This window comes from Anopheles coluzzii, chromosome 3, assembly GCF_943734685.1.
Source record: "Anopheles coluzzii chromosome 3, AcolN3, whole genome shotgun sequence".
Taxonomy (NCBI): Eukaryota; Metazoa; Arthropoda; class Insecta; order Diptera; family Culicidae; genus Anopheles; species Anopheles coluzzii.
The window spans coordinates 10,447,558-10,467,502 of record NC_064671.1 but is presented as its reverse complement, the minus strand read 5'-3'; the positions used below and the strand labels follow the sequence as shown (position 1 = coordinate 10,467,502).

Sequence of the window (19,945 nt, the reverse complement as noted above, 5' to 3'; positions counted from 1 at the left end):
TATACAAAAAAACATTGAACATCGAATTATATTATTATCAATTCCTTGAGGAGCATTGCAGACACAACATGTAAGGAGAATATACTGAGAAGAGCGAAAAAGAGAAAATGAGAGACAGTCTGCATTACACGCCATACTCAGCAAAAGAGAAACAATTGTTAGCGAATGAAAACAAACGAGAACACTTGGGAGGTTGGGTGGCTCTTTGGTTTGTTATTGTAAGGTGACAGCTCGTGTGTCTTCTTTTTCATTGTTTATTTATGTATGTGTGAGGGTTAACAACCGATAAAAATGACATGAAAATTCAAATAATAATAATAAACTTTACTTAATTATTTTAAACTGCGTTCTACTTCCAGCGATCCTGTTACTGTTTAACGAAATCCCGCAAATGAAGCCATCTTTCGTCAAAACTCATCAATAACATTGTAAAAGAAAAAATATCGCTACTTCGAATGGAGTGATTGACGAGTGCACATGATTCTAGCACAGTTTGGCCATAAATCAGTCCGCCCGGTAATCTCATCCAGGCGCAGTGAATACACGCAACCGGGTAGAGCAAAAGGCAGCGGTAGCGAAACCCAAAATATATAATTCCCACCGCACCGTCCGCACCGCGTTCGAAGGCTGCCGCAGGTAAGTGATCGTAAATCAGTTTTAATCGAAATGCACGTAAATCCGGTCGGCGCAATTTTAGTGTAAACGTTGGCGGGCATTCTGTTTACGTTACGGGAATTCATAAAGGTGGGGGGGAGGTTAAACGAAGGGGTTGTTGTGTGGGTGGAAGGTGCCAATTGGAACTGGTCAATTTCCACGAAAAAATAAACGGAAACGCTAGAAAGCTGCATGTTGAGGCGAAAGTTTGAAATTGTAACTAGCGCCATCTAGCTGACGATAGTGTAAAGACAACGTCGGCTCTACGCACTGTGGAGGAATTTTCAATTTTTTAATTTAAAAAAACTAACAATAATACAGCATTCAATTTGACAAACTCAACAAATTCAATTAATAACTAATTCTCTGAATTTCAAACAAAAAGACAAGCAAATATGTTGATTTTTGGTGTATATTCGTAAAAACATCAACTTCATGGAGACGCCTGGTGTTTCTCAATCAAACCATTAAACTGATTTTTGAATATTTTTATGTTCAGTTATAAAATTATATTTATTTACATTATAAAAATACTTCAAACAGCGCTACACTTTCGCTTCATCTTCCTTTCATCTATCATGCATTACGTATCTTACAATCATGGCGACATGACTGGGTCAGGGCAGTCTCTCCGTCTCTCCGAGACCAGCGCGATGAGTAATGGACAATCCTGGCGCAGCGTCATTGTTTTCGGCAGTTTCACCACCCACCACACAAGATCAAACACACCACAGTGTGAAACGTAAACAATGCTGCGCCACCAAAGTTAATCCACCCTACTGGTCCAACTCCATTCGTGCGCTGCGCCAAACAACGCGGGATGATTTTTCTTTCGTCATTCTTAAAATATAGCACTACGTATCAGAGAGGATCACGTTCCGGGGGACGCGCTGTCCCAAATTGTTGGTCTAAAACATCAACAAAAACGTTTCAAGGGCTCGCTTCTTCGTTCTTTGTTGTTTCCGGTTGCGGAAACAGGTATAAATTTGGAGCATTCGGAGCATAGCTCCGTGCAGGGCCGGGGAATATGCGTAGGAATATTTAGAGATCGAGCCACAGTCCACAGTCCGCTGTACACGCCCCGAGTGTCTGATTCATTCACGCCCGGTCTCGATTAACTGGTGCTACAATCAAAACAAACGGCCGTACCCCTTCTTTGCGCCGGACCATATGCTCCATGAATGAGGATGGGTTATTTATGGTCCTTATTCACTGCCGCAATGGAATAATTCCGGCCGTTGCGGTACAGCACCACGTTGAAGCGGTAGGGTGGGCAAGCCAGCAAGGGGAGCAAAAATAACAATCGCATCCTGCAAATGGAACGGCCACCACCGCCTTTTCCACTCTATTTACTCAGCTGCATCTGGTTTTTGCTGCCTTGCGTACAATGCGCGTGATGGTGCACGCACCGTGCGGCATCATTAGCACTTAGCCGCCGGGACCGCCGACCGGCTCGCCATGTCATTAGCCGGCTTATGGGCAAACCAAATGGATGTGTACGTTGCCCCTTTTTGTGCTCCTACAATATACGACACTCGTTCTCTCCCGCACTGCCACTGCCACTGCTGCTGCTGCGCGACGAACTGCGCGAATATTCTCCCACCTTCCAGTAGCTGTTTTGCGCGGTAAGCGATCGCTCGCTGCCCGCCAGCTGCAACACCTCCTGGCTGTTGTAGAAATCATACTCCGTCTCGGACTCGCACGGTATCTGTGAGTACAGGAACGCGCCGCTGGCATAGTTCTGCACTCGAAAGTACTCGCAACCCGCGACCGGTATCAATCGCCAGCGAAACTTTGCATTCGAAAGACTTTCCGACTTGCCCGCAACCATCGGCCGGCCGGTGCCGCTCTCGCCCAGATAGCCTCCCACCGTGCACGCCCTCAGCCGGAAACAGCTACCGTCCTCCAGTGGTTCAAGCTCGACCCGATTCTTGTCGGCAATGTAGCGCGAAAAGCCAACGTCCTTGCCGATGCCGCTGAATTTCAGGAGAATGCGTGACTCGTGCCGCGATATGGTGACCGTACTCCACAGGATCGTTACCACGACGGGCGGTAGGCTGGTTTTAAGGCGCTCCAGATCCCCACGCAGACTTGCGGTGGGAAAACCGGCCCCCAGCGCCGTCTGCTTGATGCGATAGGCTAGCAGAAATATTTCCGGCTGAAACAGATGATCGTAATGCTCCATCTGGGCGTACAGCACACGATACGCGATGATGTCGTGATCGATGCACGACAGATGAGCCACAAACTGCAGAATGTTGTGCAAATTGCGTACCTCACCTTCGTACGCACGCTTGAGCAGCTCGATCAGCAGCTCCTCCGCGAGATGGTGAAACAGTTTCGCCAGCGGAGCGGCCCGCTGTGGGGCCGTTTGGATGAGCCGTACCGTTCGCTGGATGCAATCGAGCAGCTCCGACCGGACACACTCCAGCCGCTCGCGAAACACGTCCTTCAGCCGTGACGCTAGCGACAGTTCCGGCTGTTCCTGGAGCGAATCCACCACAAACCCGTACAGCAGCAGACAGAGCGGATGCTCCAGCAGTTCGTGCGATTGTTTTAGCTGTGCCAGCAAATACTCGCACCCCGCGACGAACGTTTCGGCCGAGTTTGGTTTGTTCTGCTTGCGGTAGCCGGTGAGAAAGAGCAACACCTTGAGCAGATTCTTCATGTCGCGCTCGAACACCGGCTCGATGATGGACGGTAGCTGCTGCAGCCCGTTCTCAAACGAGCAGTACTCATCGTACACCTTGTCGTAGTTTTCGGACCGTATGTGACCGATGCACAGTTCCAGCTTGTGCTGGTTGCGCTGATTGCGGAAGATGCGTATCTCGCGCATCGTACGATCGAGCACACGCTGCATCGCGAGCAGCGCCGGCTCGTACTTGATCGCATCGGCTAGAAAGTATAGGCACTTGCTGTCGCCCTGCGCTTCGATCTGTTTGTCCAGCTCAAACACACGGCCACCGCGTTTGTTTAGCTGCGCGTACAGGTCCTTGTTGACCAGGTAGATCTTGCGGAACTGAGCGAACAGGTACTGGACGGAGCTGCGCAGCTCCTCGATCTGATACTTGCGCTCATCGATCGCATTGCTCCACTGCAGCTCGAAGGAAAGCGAGCGTCCGTTCTCGCCCAACCGGGACACCCCGGACAGCTGGCGTATGAGCAGCAGCATCCGCTCGATCGTGCTGTAGATCGTGTCCAGATCGTAGAACGTGTCGATCCGCTCGACGGTCATGGTTTTTGTGTTTGTCGGGTGCAACCTAAAACGGGGAGAAAGAAATGGGAGAAACAAGCTTCGTTCAATCAATCTGTGTCGGGTTTGGTCTTTTCTTTTTTTGCGCCTCGAAACCCCACTCAAACGGTGCCAAAGCGTTCACAGCTCATTTCATGCCTCGTAAAGGCGCGAAACTATCCTCTATGCATGCTACACGTACGTGACTTTCTGCGGGCCCGTGCTGGTACATGCCATTTCCATACATTTTCCGGCCATTTGGATCTCATCAATCAGTGTGCGCGAGGGTAATGATGATGATGATGTTGGCCTGTTGGCCGGCCTGGCACCGTACACACCCGTGCCTATAAATAATACTTCGACGGCAGGAATGTCGACACGAAACAGCGCAACGGTCGCATCCATGCCGTCCGTTCCTTTTTCGGTTCACGCTATACCGCGGGGAGTGTTTGGATGCCAATCAAAAAGAGAACATTAAAAAAAATGTTTTTTAATGGCCACTAAGGGCTAAAGGAAGTGGCCGCCATCTTTCAAGAATGCGTGATTGCGAAACAGCAGTAACGAGAAACCCAGTTCGCTGTGCTGGAATGTGACGATGTGAAGGGAAACTGTCCAAGCATTTAAAGCACATTCACACATTCTGTGGCATGCCACTCCTTCCCATGCGGCTTTTCCACCAGCACACACCGCCACGCGATCGTCCCAAACTCATAACTCTTCCTGGGTGACACTTCTCTGCTGGCGGTATTTTACGACACTACCGACACACACACAGAGAGTAGGAATAAAACAAAAACTGGTTCAAGGTTTTCGGAGGCCGGCTTGTTTTAAAACAGAAAGTTGCTGTTTTCATCGGACATTATCGGACGCCCTTTCGGGGCGTTGTGGCGCCTGTCACGCGATGAAACCTGTAAGCAATGCTGACTGTACCGGGGGGGGATTTACATTGAGCTTTATCCGTTTGTCCTCGCGCGTACGGTACCCCAGTGTGTGTACACTTCTTTTGCCAACTTAATTTGCCAGCCATTGGAGCCGTTGCAAATGGCGCTGGAATAACGTGATCGCTACTATAAACACATCATTAAACTCGATCACTGTTTATATCGGATGTTGCGCATAAAAGCGAGCGTAGCGCGCGCCTGGTGGCGAAAGAGTGGCTGGCGTTTTGCATTGCCTCCTGTGCGGTGTATGTGTGTGAAACGATGTTGTTTGCGTCCGTCAGAGATCAAGGCAGGCATTGAAATGGACCAAACATCGATACAAAGTGCACACGGCCAAAGGTACTAGGAAGGGGGAGGGATAGTGAGTCTCTGTGTTTACATCTTTCCCGGGAAGATGGAAGTTGTTGTGGGAAAGATAGAAACGATGGCCTAGGGGCTAGAACCAGAGGCAACTAGGGGTCGTTTACAATTGTTGATCGACGAAAAGTGAAGATTGGCGTTTGGCAAACCGATACAAAAGCATTCCTTTCCCTTGAGGTAATGGTCAGCAACCGGTTGCGGCCATACGCCAGGTAAGTGCACCTATCGAACGAGGGGCTGAACGCATAAATAACCTCATGTTCACTCACCTTACAAGTGTGTGTGTGTGCGATAGTGCCACGATAGTAGCTCAAACTCCGTGCTGCGAGACGTAACAAAGCTTCCGATGGCAGCGAAACGTGCGACAATCGATGCCGTAAGTATGATTTGTTCTAAATTCTAATTTTTAAACATAAAAAGCACTTCTCTTCCTTATCTAAAACAGCACGGAGTGCGATTTTCGTATAATTTTCTGTAATGTTCACAGCAGAATGCACATGCTCAACTTCACGGCTCAGTAGCAAATTCACAACTAACCCATTTTCCGGCCGATTCTCATGCTACACGTGTGTGCTCTAGCATGGGTGGATGGGATCGCGCATGCGTTACACGTTTTTAAAAATCTCTCTTTTTTTACAAACTCTCCCAGAGAGAAAGAGAGTAAATTAAAGGCAATGTTGTAAGCCTGTTGTTTGCTGTAGTTAATAAACGTTAGTGTTTGGTGCATATTTACTTTCGGTTCATAATTCAATCATACAGAATGGCTACCACCATGTGTATGTTGCACTTTTTGAGCAATTTATTAAGCGCTGAAGCACCGAAACGCCTTAATCCTTAGAAGAATTACTTTTTGTTCGTCTTTTGAAGGAAACACTAGGTGCTACTTATCGTACGCTAAGCTGACACATTAAGGACAGAAGGGCCCGCAAGCTTTGCACATTGATTATTACTAATGTTCATAACAAACCTACCAGGTAGGACGTACACAACAGGGAAAGGAAATGCAAAGAAAATAAAAACAAAAGTACAATATCACTAGCAACCTGATCTGTTACCCGTTCCCTTCCTCTAAGGCACAAATTCCGGATTCAAATTCCGGCACGACAGGTACGACCGTTTGCGGTGCGGCTCCCGATCCCATCACAATAAATATCGGCATACGGTTAAACGAGTTACTATCGATGATGTGCGATGTTATCAATCGTTGCTGGGGGATGGACATCGGTTCTGGCTGCTGTTGTATCTGTAGCTGCAGTTGCTGCTGTACCTGCTGCTGTACCTGCTGCTGCTGCTGCTGCTGCAACAGGTGCAGTTGCTGCGACTGCTCGACCGTGTTCAGCAGCATTGCGTTCGCTTCCTGCTGCACACTTTCAACCCGGCCGATTGTAGCAGCGGCTTGTGATGTAAGCTGGGCCTGTTTCGCTGCATTTTGAGCGCGCGTTACGTTACAGCTTCGGTGTGCGGTTCTCAGCTCGGTCAGCTGCGTACGCAGGCGAAGGTTTTCCTCCTCCAGATCAATGTTACGCTGCAGCAGCTGATCCTGAGATTTCTTGACGCGCACTCTGCAATGAAAGCGAAAGCAATAAGTATCATAAAGCAACATTCGAACCCGGGTTACCCCCACTTACCGGTAGCGCTTGGCGGCCTCCTTCCATCGTTTCTGTTTTATATTTTCCTGCTCGCCCGGCGAACCTGTACCATCGTTCGATTTTGCCTCCGTTTTGCTGGCCGTGGCCGGTTTTTCTTCCGTGCGCTTTTGTCGTTTGCTGACCGGCGCGCTTGCCTTCGGCATCGGGCCCGTTTCGCGCACCTTCGCCAAATGTTCCTTCAGCTTCTCCTTCACCAGCACCGTCCCTTCGGCGGGTAGAGTTGGGTCCGACGGATCGGACGGAATGATAATCACCGGAATTGATGCGATGTCGATGGGTGGTGCCGGTTTCGGTAGTATGTCCACCACTGGGGCCGGTGTTTTACGCTTTACCGGGGTCTTTTTCGGAGCTTGGCTAATGGCGGTCGAGGAGGTGGAGGGCAAGGAACTCGTAGTGATGTTGGTAGTGGTGGTGGTGGTAGTTGCTTGCTCTTGCTGCTGTTTGCCACGAGGGGATGCTCTGCTCGCTCTAGCTTTCACCCTCGGTTGCTTGGATGCGATGGTAACATTCTCACTTGCCCCCACGTTGGCGGCCCCCTCAAGCAGGGAGGATCGCTCGATCCCACTTGGGAATATGTGTGGCGTGTGTAAGGTTTCGCCCTCCACCGCGCGAAGAAAGGGTGCGGTTGTCAGGGGGATCAGTGGAAAGGTAGGCGGCGACTTGTCGTCGGTGAGGGAGGAAACGCTGCTAGCGCCCGATTCGACCGCCCGCCGGAACGTCTCGTCGAACGGGTTCACCTTCTGCAGGTCCTCGAACAGCCCGACCTCCTCGCACTTGCCGATCAATCGCGTCGGGGTTGGCGTTTGGTCCGCAAACAGTCCTCCGCCCGTGCCCTTCTGGGGCATCTGCAGGTTCAGGCTGAGGTCGTGCTTTTTCGTGTGCACACTGCAGTACCCCTCGGAGGGGTAAATTTGCTGGCAGCCATCGATGGTGCACTGGAGCAGCTCCTTCACTGGCGCAGCGGAATGATCTTGCTTCGCTTCCATAACGTTAATGGGATACACACGGGGACGGGGGACGGGGATACGTACACGGAACTCTACTCTTCACACGTCGCAGTACTGCGTTTACTGCTTCTTCACGAAAACACAAGGAACAAAAGTACACACAACGAAGACGACGACTGGACGCGAACGCTGGTAAGGAATCTTACCAGCATCTTGCTCGTTTGATTCCTATTGGAATTGGGAATTTGTCTGCTAGTGCAATTTTTGTACCCCCCCTCGATGTTACGTTGTAAGCGTAGGGGTGGTTTTGGAGGAATTTGTTTCGTTTCTGGTGTTTTCCCCCCAATGTTGTCAAATTTGTTCGCCTCGAATGTCAGTGGAGCCAACGACACTTCTACAGTGGTGGCCATTTAACTAAGTTAGGGTCGCACATTTGCCTTTTTTTATTGGGTTTAAGACTTTGTACGAGCTTTTTAAATGGTTATTAAAAAGTGTCAATTTCTGTATTTTTCAGATTTTTCTGATTTGTAATTTCTACATGGTCTATTTTAAAATCATTCTCTTTTTATGCTGAATGACACCAAATCTCATGACCTTTCAAGTTCCCACTGTGCTTTGTTGTGATTTCGCACCGCAGCAGGCGCGCAGTTATTTTTCATTGCTCTCTTTTAGTAAACAAATCCCATATTTTTCGTTCGTAACCGACAAATCTGAATGGAAAAGATTGAAATCAGTTCCGACACGACCGTCGCAGCTACTCCTAGCGTTCTTCCGGCAAAAATCGAGCGCATCCAGCTGTCCAACCTATCGTACGATCAATTTTTCCGGAACTTTATGCAACCAAACCGTGCCGTTGTGGTGGAAGGAATTGCAAACGACTGGGAGTGCTTCCGGCGCTGGATCGACCGGTCGGTGGTGCCACCGAAATTAAACGTACCGTACCTGAAACAAAAGCTAGCGAACGTTCCCGTCCCGGTGGCCGATTGTGGAAGGCAGCATTACAATTCGCACGAGAAGCTTGAGCTACCACTGTACGATTTCTTTCAGTCATGGGAGAACGATGATACGGAGTCGAACCGCAACCGATACTACCTCAAAGATTGGCACCTCCGGAGCGAATGTGCCGGGTATGAGTTCTACCGCACACCGTCCCTGTTTGCGTCCGACTGGTTGAACGAATATCTCGTCGAGCAAGCGGCTGACGACTACCGGTTCGTGTACATTGGCCCGAAGGGCACATGGACGGCGTTCCACGCGGATGTGTTCGGTTCGTACAGCTGGTCGGTGAACATATTTGGCCGCAAGCGCTGGTACTTGCTACCACCCGGAGAGGAGCGAAAGCTACTGAACAGCTTGCGCAACCTGCCCTTTAGCGTTACGGGACAGACGCTTCGGGATGCCGGTGTTACGTTCTTCACGATCGAGCAAGGACCGGGTGAGGCGATATTCGTACCAACCGGATGGTACCATCAGGTGACGAATGTGGAGGATGCCATCTCGGTCAACCATAATTGGTTCAATGGCTGCAACGTGGCGACAATCTGGAGCAATCTTCGCGATGCGCTGGCGGATGTTCGGCGCGAGATTGACGATTGTCGCGATATGGACAACTTTGAAAAGCACTGTCAGGTGATGCTGAAGGCCAGTTTCGGGATGGATTATGCCGATTTCTTGGCCATCGTACTGTACGTCTGTGATAAGCGTTTGGCCAGCCTTGGCAAGGATGTTGGGCAGGTGAAGCAGATTGATGGCTACGTGCTGGGGAAGCAACACGCCCAGTTTGATGTAGTTACGATACGGAATTTGTTGCACGAGACAATAGAAAAGGGATTTTTAGATGATTATCCTGACATGCGGAAAGCAGCAGCGAGCTGTTTGAACAAAATTCTATTGACAAGTCGAGCGTTGTAAAGCGTTTCTCGCTTGGAAGATGAATGAGAAGATCGTTATGCGGTTGTTGTTAATTTTTTAAAACCTTCATTAAACATCCCTAGTCAAAAAATCCTTCCAAAAATAATAGTTCAAATGGCCACAGCTAACAATCCGCTCTGTATCACATCTTTGGTCTGTTGGAAAGCAGTAGAATGTCGTCTTCGTACAATTTAACCAGTTCTTCTCGATCGATGCCGATTTCGCCCAGTATTTCTTCCGCCATTTCCAGCTCGCCCCGTTCCACCGCAGTCGCACCGGAGCGGGCTGGCGTACGGCTTAGCTTCGGTGCTGGCGTAGGCACCAACACATCGCCCTCCGACTGCCGGTAGTCGACGAACACGTTCCGCTCGCGATTGTGCTTATAAGTTTCAACCTCGTCCGGCGTTAGCACGGGAAAGACGCACGCATCCTTACCGTTGAAGATTTCCATCCACTCGTCGCGCGTTTTCGTCCGGAACGTCCTCTCGAACAGTTGCCGTCTCTGCTCCTCCTCCTCAAACTGTGGCAAATCCGGATCCAGCCCAAGTCCCTCCAGCAGCAACCGGTAAAATTTGTTCTCAATAGCTCCAACGGACACGAATTTGCCGTCCTTCGTTTCGTACGTGTCGTAGAAGTGGGCTCCACCGTCGAGAATGTTCTCGCCGCGCGCCTTACCCCAAACGGGCAAACTCTGCGAACGGTACAGCCAGCTGCCAACGTACGCCGCCCCTTCCACCATCGCGTGATCCACTATCTGCCCCTTGCCCGAGTGGTGCCGCTCGACGAGCGCCGCCAAAATGCCGAACGCACACATCAGCCCACCGCCGGCAAAGTCCGCCAGCAGATTGATCGGTGCTGTTGGTTTGTTCTCTTTCCTTCCCAGCATCGACAGCACCCCCGAAAGGGCAACATAGTTCAGGTCATGGCCAGCACGGGCCGCATGCGTGCCTGTCTGGCCGAACCCCGTCAGCCGAGCGTATACGAGCCGTGGATTGTCTGACAGCAGGACGGTCGGTCCGAGACCGAACTTTTCCATCACACCCGGACGGAACGGTTCAATCAGCACGTCCGAACTGCGGCACAGCGAACGGACCACGTTGATCGCTTTCGGTTGCTTCAGGTTTAGGGCAAGCGACCGCTTGCCGCCCTGCAGTACGTCCAGCGAGTTACGTGGGTTCTGTGGAAGGAGAGTGTGGAAGAGGTTGCTTTATTATGAGATCTGTGTGTGTGTGTTGTGGCGGAGTCACACACGGTACCATGTCAATCCGCGTAACGGTGGCGCCAAAGTCGGCCAGCAGCATGCCACAGAACGGTCCCGGGGCCAGCCCGACGAACTCGATCACCTTTAATCCCTTCAGCGCCATGTCGTTGAACCCCGGTTCTGCTCTTGCAGAGTGAAACCATCCGGCCACTGTTGGGTCAGTGGGAATAACTGAACTTTGGAACTGCTGTGATTGTTTACGACCGATTAAGCCTCGGTCACAGCAGTTGGTTTGGGAATGAAAGAGAGAATTTTCATTTCGAAAATCAAATTAACGATTGCTTAAAAATGTTGGAAAAATATTTTTACGTTTTTGTCACTTTAACATGTTTGAATTTTGCGTGTTTTAGTGTAATTTATACCAATTAAACATTTTACTGTTATTCACAATCCTGTGTTTGGCCACGGCTTAACAAGCACCTTTTTGCTGAGCTGTCATAATGCTTGTTTGTGGCACTGTCCAGCACGCCATCCCACTGTGCGCTCTACGCTGCATTGGTGTGCGTGAAGCACAACACGCACCCTCGGAATACACACGCACGCACACACACACGGGCACGTTAATGTACAAAAATTCCACAGCGCGTTGATTGTTTCGGGGCAGCTCCTCCGCTCGTCCTAATTTTCATTTTATTGTTATTTACTTTAGTTGCGTTCGGTTTGCGTTTAATCTGTTCGAACCTCGTTTTACTGGCGCTCGGTGGCACGTGTAAGGTGTGCAGTACGGGCCCTCTTTTCCTCTGTTTGTGACCGTGTGCGTGGTTGGCCTTTTTTTTTCTTTCTTTGGTGTTGCGTTCGTTCCTGTTACAACAAAGTGGCTTCTTCTTCTGCTGCTTGGCGCTGTGTGGCCCACCGTCATCGCTCGGCAAAGCAGAGAAGAGCGCCGTGAGTGAGTTAAAGTGCTGACCTCGCTGGGGTGTTGCGGAGTCCGAAGGAGGGACACAGTTGGTGCAGAGGGGGTGGCCAGGGACAGTGTTGTGTGAGTGTGTGCTGCGATCGCTGGCGGATCTAGTGAGACGCGAGTGATCGTGGAAAAAAAGAAGCTATAATAGCTTGGTGAAGAAAGCGAAGCGGAACGGGAAACTTGCGAATGCAAATAAATTTCCGTACTTAAATACCTCCCCCCCCTTGGCGAACGGAGGACGCGGGTGTGTGTAAGTGTGTGGATCGCCAGCGGGGCGTTTTCTTTTGCTTCTTCTTGTTCTTCGTGTGACAGCCCCAAACACCCGGAGGCGCCACCGTGCAGGGCGATCGCTCTTTTTTTTCTGCCTGCACTGTTGCCCATCGAGCAGGGCACAAGGATTCGTAAGTGAAAAGAAGACAACGCGCCCCCTCGTTTGAGTCATCGGCAAACGGGGAGAAATTTCCCCCTTCATCGCTGTACAAAAAAACACAAAAAAAACCGCGCAACACACAGAAAGTGACAGCAGCAACAGGGGCGGCAACAAGAACGGCAACGAAATGCAACGGTTCGCAACACAGCAGGCACTGCGGAAGATGCCCGATGTTACGGTAGATATTTTACACGATAAAACACGCACAGGCAGCGCTGCCCAAAATCGCTGCCTTGCACGCATAGACCATCATAGCTAGTAACGAAGCGTGTGTGTGTGTGTGGGTATGTGTGTGAGTGACTTTTCTTTCTCTTTAATGTTTGCATTTTAGGGCACCGAACGTGTGAAGAAGTTCATGCTGTGAAGCGATGCGCCAGCTTGGTGGCGGAATCCGTGCCTTATCGACGGTCGAGCACCATCCAGTGACGAGGAGCGGGACCCTTGCTCGACGAAACCACGACCATGATGATGATGATGGTGGGAAGGTTCGAATGAAAAATGTATGATTCAGAAAACGATATGAGCGAACGAGCAGCAGCAGCAGCAGTGCAGTTACCGCAAGCTTCCTTCACGCGACCGCCGATGCGGTCGGTTTGACGCGGAGAGGGAGCAGCACAGGGTGTCGCGCAGGTTGTCTTGGTTTGACGGATTGCATGCGCAAATGAATGATTCACGATCGACGGCGGCGCGAACTAACGAACGAACAAACGAGTGCGAACAAAACAGCCCCTGAACCTAGGGGTAGATAGGAGGACAGAGACAACGCAACCAACTGCCACAAAGAGAGCGACGGAGAAGAAAAAGAAGACGGTGTCAAAAGTAGCAACGAGGCACTTGTATTTTTTAACCAGCACGAGCGTGACTGCCCTAGGCGGACGGTTATCATCGAATTAGGTCCCGCCGGGTCTAATCGGTGATAAACCCTGTCTGCGTGTGTGTCTTCCTGTGTGTGTGCAAAGGATGGGTGATGCGAAAGTGAAACAGCAGCCCTTTTTCGGGAACCAAACCCATCAGCATCAGCACCATCACCATCATCAGCACACTGCTGCCACACCACACGAAACCACCACACCGATCGCTTCGACATCGAAAGCAAACGGCACGGCGACCATGGGAACGGTAGTGATGGATGCGAAGCATGCGACCGGGGCGCTGCTGGGAAGCCCCCAACAGCAGCCACCGGGAAAGGAAGCAATGGTTGGCACTACCACCACCAACACCAACACCTCCACCACGGGCACGCCGGTCGCGGGGAAGGACAAAAGCCCGGCTAGCCAAAAGTACGAGCAGCTGAAGCTGCGCAAGCAGGAGCTGGAAAAGCGACTGAACGAAAAGTACAGCCAGCTGCAGCAGATCAAGCGCGAGGAGGCGCAGCTGATCGGGATGTATCCGAGCGATTTCAGCTGCGGCATCGGACCGACCGGTTCGACGGACGGTGTGAACGGTACGGCGGGCTCGGGTGGTACTGGCGGAGCAATGGGAACGGGCAATGGGACGGCACCGACGTTGCGGCGCAAAATCGGCACCAGCTTCAAGCTGCCGGAAAACCTGCTCAACAACAAGGAGGACGACATCAACAAGCTGCTGCTGGAGAAGCAAATACAGCAGCAGATCTCGGAGGCGTCCCTGCGGCTGGCCAACGATAGCGGCCAGCCCAAGTCGGTGCGGCGAACGCACAAGCAAAACTTCGAAATGGCGCAGCAGAAGCTGCTAGCGATCAATCAGAACCTGAGCGTGCTGAAGAAGCGCCAGCAGCAAAAGGAGCAACAGTTGCAGCAGCAGCAGCAGCAACAGCTCAAAGATCAGCAGCAGGCGGGTGAAGCACACCGGCCAACCTCACGGGATGATATCGATCTGCACAAGACGGCCCAGGTGAATCGTTTCCGATCGAACAGCAATAGCAGCAGCATGCTGATGCATCTGTCCGAGCGACGCAACTCGATCAAATCAAACACCTCCTCTAATGCGTCCGGCAGTCTCTCGGGTCATCATATGATGGTGCAGCAGCAACAGCAGCAGCAGCACCAACACCTTCATCTTCAGCAGCAGCAACAGATGCTGCAGGTACAAATACCCGCCGGTCACTACCATCTTTCGCAACAGCAGCTCCACCAGCAGCAGCAGCAGCACCAGAGTCAACAGATATCGCCCTACTCGATCCACAGCGGCATCATGCCGTCCGGTTCGCAGAGCATGACGTCGGCAGCATCGGCCGCCATGATTTCGCAGCTCAGCATGCTGCGGCACCGGGCCCGCACGGACAGCTTTCCCGGCATCGCCACCAGCTACGACACCGTGTCGGCCGGTTCGGGCGCCACGGAGCAGAGCTTAAAAGTGTCCCCGCTCAGCGGCAGCGGCAGCATTGCGAGCGGTGGCAGCGGCGCACAGCAGCCGCATCCCCATCTGCACCCTCATCACCATCATTCGATCGGTCCGGGACCGGCACGGATGAACCGGCTGATACAGCAGCAACTTGGGGCGAATAATTATAGTCCACCGGCGGCGGGAAGTGGCACGCCCGGGTACGTGCTCTCACCAACGGCGGGTGGCAACGGTCAGGCGTTTGTTTACGATGCGAAAGTGATCTCAAGGCTGCAGGGTGGTAGTAATGGTGCCGGTATGAACAGCAATCCACGCTCACCGCAAGCCTCAGCACCGTCCACTGCGTACGGTCACGCGATAAACGATCAAAACTACTGTCCCAACGCGATGGCTGCGGGCGCGGGACAAAGTGGCGCAGCGTATGAGTACACCGCTCAACCGGAACAACCGACGTCAGCAGTACCGGCCGGGCTTGGTGGCTACTGGATGACGCTGGAAAATGGTGAAAAAGTTTGGTGCTCGGTCGATAATCGTCAATTTTCCAGTCTCGATCGGAAGCAGCAGGGTGGCAGTTCCGGCGGCAGTATGAAACTATCGCGCACCAGCACCAAGCTGAACGGCAACAACAAACCGGCCGGCCAGTTCAGTGCCGCCGTCACGCCGGCAGTGAAATCTTCCTCCCTCGGCAACTTCCAGGAGTACATCGGGAAGGCGTCGCCGCTGGACGATGCCGACATGATGACCGTCCAGCCGGATGCCATTTCGGTGACGTCCGGCTCGAGCGAGCACAAAAAGCGCGAAAAGGTGTGGCGTGAAACGTCGCTGGACAGTCCGGTGGTGAAGCACAAGGCGCTACCACCGGTACCTACGTCGCCGGCCGGTCAAATGTCACCGTCGTCGATCGGTAGCGGTCAGTTGCTGCATTCGCCGCACGGTGCCATCCCGCAGTCACCGCCCTACCCAGTGCCGCCGATGGTGGGCGGCAATCCACCTACGGCACCGCTGCACATCAACACGAACGTGTCCGGGTACGGTGCGGGACCGTGCTCGCCGTTGCTGCTCTCGCCCCAGCAGATGCGCTACTATCAGCAGCGCCAGCAGCAACTGCTCGAGCAGCAGCGACAAAAGATCAAACATCTGCAGCAGCAGCAGCAACAACACCAGCAACACCAGAGGCTCATGATGGAGGAACAGCAGAAGCAACAGCAGTTTCTTGCCTCCTCCAAACAGCAGCACGAATCGATGCCGTCGCCCCAGTCCCCGATGGGTTCGATCGGTGCAACGTCCTCGATAGCGACGACCGGTGAACCCTACGGCAGCAGTCCCTACGCTTATCAGCAAACGCCACTCGACCCACAGTCCGTTCCACCGTACCACTCGCGGCATCAGCATCCGCCACCGCCACCATTGCCACCGCCGAACCAACACCATTACCACCATTCGCAGCAGCTGCACAACCGTCTGCAGCATTCTCCCTCCGTTCCTTCCCCGCAGCATCTCGATCTCTTGCCACAGTCCTACTCCCAGCAGCAGCAGCAGCAGCTGTCCGACCATCATTCGCCTTCCCTCGGGCATCACGGGCGCGGTCAGCAGCAGTACCAGGTGCATGCCGATTCCGGCTACTATCCTCACGCTGCGGGCCATCTCGCCAACACGCTTTCCTCCCGCCATCCCGATCTGGTCATTTCGCCCACACTGTCGCAGGCATCGTCCCACACGCTTACGTCGCCCACGGCGACCACCGTCGTGCAGGCACTACCGGTCGTGGGCGGTGCCGAGGACAACAGTGGCTTTTCCGGACCGTCCTCACCGACGCCGTCGGCCGGCAGCAAAGGGCCGGCTGCGCCACCGTCCGACATTCAGATGGAGTCGCCGAAAAACATGACCGTCGTGCAGCAGGGCAAGATCATGCCCTACAAGGAGGTGACGAAACCGTTCGAGATGTCCGATTTCTACAAGTACTCCACCAAATACCGACAAAAGCAACAGCAGCAACAGCAACAGCAGCAGCAACATCAACTGCAGCAGCAGCAACCATCTCCGTCGGAAGGGTGTGGCCCGGGGAACGAAGGTGAGGCCGGATCGGCCGGCGGTGACGGAATACATAAAGGTATCTATCAGCCGCCGAACCGCTCCATTTGTCAACCGATCGTTAACAACTACAACTGAAAAGAATGGGAAGCAAACAGGGAAAGGAAATGAGAGGCATGCATTAATGGCAATTGTGAAGATTTCAATGTTGACCCAATGTAAACATATTTATTGATAAGCGTGCTTGGGGCGGAGAGATACGGTCCCTGCGTTAGGGTGCTGCTGGCACAGAGAGCTCTAAGACAAGAAGAAGTGTAAGGCTAAGACTATTGTACCTGCCGTTGCGACGTTCCGTGTTCCGTTTGGGGCGGCTTGCGTTGTGTGGTTCCTCCTCACACGATACGCAAACACGACCATGCGTCGAAATTGTTTGATTTTTTTTTTGTGTGTGTGTGGTAGCCCAAAAACCCAACGGGTGTGCGTGTGTGTTGTAATGTTTGTCGTTGGATTTTTATGTTTATTTTGCTGCGTTCCGGGTTTTGTTATCGCTCCGGCAGCGCACCTTCTCGTATCGATAACGCGGTGGTGTTTCTTTGACCACCTGTATGACGCGGGACCCTCGCGGGAATTGACTTCTGTGTAAAGCACAATTGGTACACACATCGGAATGGTATTTTTTCCGTTCCATGTTTTTTTTTTTTTTTGATTTGTTTGCAAGTAAAGTTTTTGTTTTGCCTCTGGTAAAAGGGACACAACTCTTCTCCTCATTTCTTGTATTGTGTACAAGACCATGTAGGATGAAGAAGGCATGTGGCAGCAAACGAGGCTGAGTCATAATTTTGGCATGAATTTTCAAATGTTTTGTATTATTTTTTCAAAATCTCTTTTTTTTAATTTAAAAATCCAACCCGACAGATGTTGATCACTTACAAATTTGTACAATTTTATAATCTAAATCCATTTCAAAATTTTGAAACCATACACCAAGCGGAACACCAGGGACGAGGATCGAGGTGTGGAAATTCAATCAATCGGATGAGTTTTAAATGGCCACAATGTGGCGCTGTATGTTTCAAGTTTTGCGTTGCATTTGCGTTCCGTTTCCACACTTCCACACAAATTAAATCAAGAACAAATAGAGAGCATCTGTAATCGTTTCCTTATCAGCGTGCTAAGACAATAAGGTTACGTGTAGGAGGAATTTAGAACTGGAACATACCAAAAGCCAAACAACGATACATTAGCTAGACAGTATACTCTGCGCCTACTAACTTACATTAGTTTCATCGCTATTTGGGTGAAATATTTCACCCGCGTTCGTCATCCTTCCCGCAAGAATATAGGCTGGTATTATTGAATCCGTTCGTAGCGGGAACGTACGGCGCTCACATGAAATTCTAGGGATGGCAACACATCTCTTGAGCCCGGTCATACAACACCGCGGTGAATAACTGTAGCAACCATCTAGTACGTTAGGAAAATGAGTGTCGGGACGTACGCCGCCACTACGAACGGATTCAATAATACCAGTCATAGTGTAGAAGAGATATTTTAGCCAATATACAACACTGACACTCGGTAAGACTGAAATAGTGGAAACTATCGGCGGAAGCAACGATACAGCCGTTTGAAGGTGCACACATTGTCCAGCGATACAGTGACACACGACATACTACGCCTTCAAGCTGCTGACACGTGCGCTTTCCGCTACTTCCTACGCAACAAGACTTACTCTACCGCATTTTGGGATACGATACTTTTGTACTGTTTGTCCTCCAGGTTTGCCCGTTGATAATGCAATACAATACGATAACAGTAGCGGTAGCGAAACTTCGCGCAAAAGACTTGCAGCATTTGACCAAGAGAAGAATAGCGTGAGATACAGAAACGGGAGAGCTATTGTAAGATTGATATGTGTACTGTTCGGTGCAGTAGAATTAGCTAGGAACAAGCGTGTGGCCTTATGATCATCATCCAGAGTTTAATCAATCACTTTCATATTAGTGTTATAATGCTAGCGTGTACTTCATTAGCAGGTAAAGGAAGAATGATACACTTTGTTATTTAATCTGCAATATTAAAGCCCCTTTCAGATGGAAGATAGTAGATAATAGCTCCTCCCGGTACTCAAGAAGGCCCCTTGCTGACTGTCCTTTTATCAGCTAGGAAGTTAGTTAATTAGTTTGTAATCGTTACGTTAACAGTTAGCCGATACAATAGAGGTAGAGACGATAAAAGGAATACGATCCCGGGTAGTGTGCAGGTTGGTTAGGTTTTGCGACGGTTACACGTTGATCTATCCCGATTGTTAAAATATCTTCCATAAGGTAGTAAAATTACAGAAGAGCAAAATAAATGGTGTTGCTCGTGTTCACTCACACGCCTATACTCGAAAAGGGAGCTAGGTACGCAAACAAAGTACGAAACATGAGCCTAAACCGCATGGAAAGTACCAATCACTCCCTCTCTGTTGACATTAATAAGTTCATATTAGGTTTTTGGTAAGGCGCTAGGTCTTGTTTAGTATGTAATACAATCTTAAGCAATGTCTTTAGTACCGTACGAGGGAATGATAGGGAAGAACAACAGAATTGGTGATAAACATTGTAACAAACGCATCGATGCATATATGTAGTGAAAATATTTGTAAAAAAAAAACAGTTCGTTTTCTAATGTGTGCGCGCGCGTGAAGAATTTCTGCATCGTGCGCGCACACAGTGTTGTGTGCGAAATAAATGAAAATTTTGTAGATTTTTTGAAAAGAAAACTGTCGTTATTTTTTTGAAGAAAAAAAATGTCCGAAATTGTTAAGAAGTATTCCCCGTTCCGTGAATGAATCGGATTGATTCGATTCCAGTTCAGTAGGTTCGGATCATAACTTAGGCACATCACTACAATCTTTGAAATATTTCACACACGCGGTCATTGATGCACACACGATCCCACTAGTGTAAAGTAAAAAAAACCAGCACACGCACACTATGAAATAAGCAGTTTGACAGCCATAATAATAATAAACAGGCTAGGAACCGTACGGGACCAATAGTGCGATTTACAGCGTCAAAACTAATTGTGATTGCAAGAAAATTTAGTTTTGTATGTGCTTAAAATTATTATTTTAACGTGCGAATCTTATTGAATTGCTTTAAAAGTCGCTGGAAGCAACGGGAATGGGCGAACAACACGCACCACTTCGCACCACCAGCTGTGGTGCGAGCGAGACAGGCTGAAAAACAATCACCAGCACAACTACACATGCATACACACACACACACGCACAAACAGCCAACAGTGCCCAGCAAA

The 19,945-nt window shown here is 50.6% G+C and overlaps 5 protein-coding genes across 5 annotated transcripts; 2 read left to right on the top strand and 3 right to left on the bottom strand.

Moving 5' to 3' along the window:
• Window positions 1-1,161: 1,161 nt before the first annotated feature.
• LOC120957665 (uncharacterized) lies at window positions 1,162-5,877 on the bottom strand. The gene is made up of 2 exons (XM_040379977.2): window positions 5,457-5,877; window positions 1,162-3,914 (listed from the first exon to the last, which is right to left on the bottom strand). The coding sequence occupies exon 2, from the start codon at window positions 3,887-3,889 to the stop codon at window positions 2,174-2,176; it is 1,716 nt and encodes a 571-aa protein (XP_040235911.2). The 5' UTR covers window positions 3,890-3,914; window positions 5,457-5,877; the 3' UTR covers window positions 1,162-2,173.
• An 87-nt stretch (window positions 5,878-5,964) lies between these two features.
• LOC120957666 (cyclic AMP-dependent transcription factor ATF-2) lies at window positions 5,965-8,195 on the bottom strand. The gene is made up of 2 exons (XM_040379978.2): window positions 6,816-8,195; window positions 5,965-6,749 (listed from the first exon to the last, which is right to left on the bottom strand). The coding sequence occupies exons 1-2, from the start codon at window positions 7,820-7,822 to the stop codon at window positions 6,239-6,241; spliced, it is 1,518 nt and encodes a 505-aa protein (XP_040235912.2). The 5' UTR covers window positions 7,823-8,195; the 3' UTR covers window positions 5,965-6,238.
• A 133-nt stretch (window positions 8,196-8,328) lies between these two features.
• On the top strand, window positions 8,329-9,802 carry LOC120955869 (2-oxoglutarate and iron-dependent oxygenase JMJD4 homolog). Its single transcript, XM_040377072.2, has one exon. It carries the CDS (start codon window positions 8,498-8,500, stop codon window positions 9,692-9,694), a length of 1,197 nt encoding a protein of 398 aa, XP_040233006.2. The 5' UTR covers window positions 8,329-8,497; the 3' UTR covers window positions 9,695-9,802.
• On the bottom strand, window positions 9,737-11,162 carry LOC120955870 (alpha-methylacyl-CoA racemase). The gene is made up of 2 exons (XM_040377073.2): window positions 10,951-11,162; window positions 9,737-10,871 (listed from the first exon to the last, which is right to left on the bottom strand). The coding sequence occupies exons 1-2, from the start codon at window positions 11,056-11,058 to the stop codon at window positions 9,837-9,839; spliced, it is 1,143 nt and encodes a 380-aa protein (XP_040233007.2). The 5' UTR covers window positions 11,059-11,162; the 3' UTR covers window positions 9,737-9,836.
• A 102-nt stretch (window positions 11,163-11,264) lies between these two features.
• On the top strand, window positions 11,265-19,409 carry LOC120955868 (myb-like protein Q). The gene is made up of 2 exons (XM_040377071.2): window positions 11,265-12,467; window positions 12,621-19,409. The coding sequence occupies exon 2, from the start codon at window positions 13,250-13,252 to the stop codon at window positions 16,778-16,780; it is 3,531 nt and encodes a 1,176-aa protein (XP_040233005.2). The 5' UTR covers window positions 11,265-12,467; window positions 12,621-13,249; the 3' UTR covers window positions 16,781-19,409.
• Window positions 19,410-19,945: the final 536 nt, after the last annotated feature.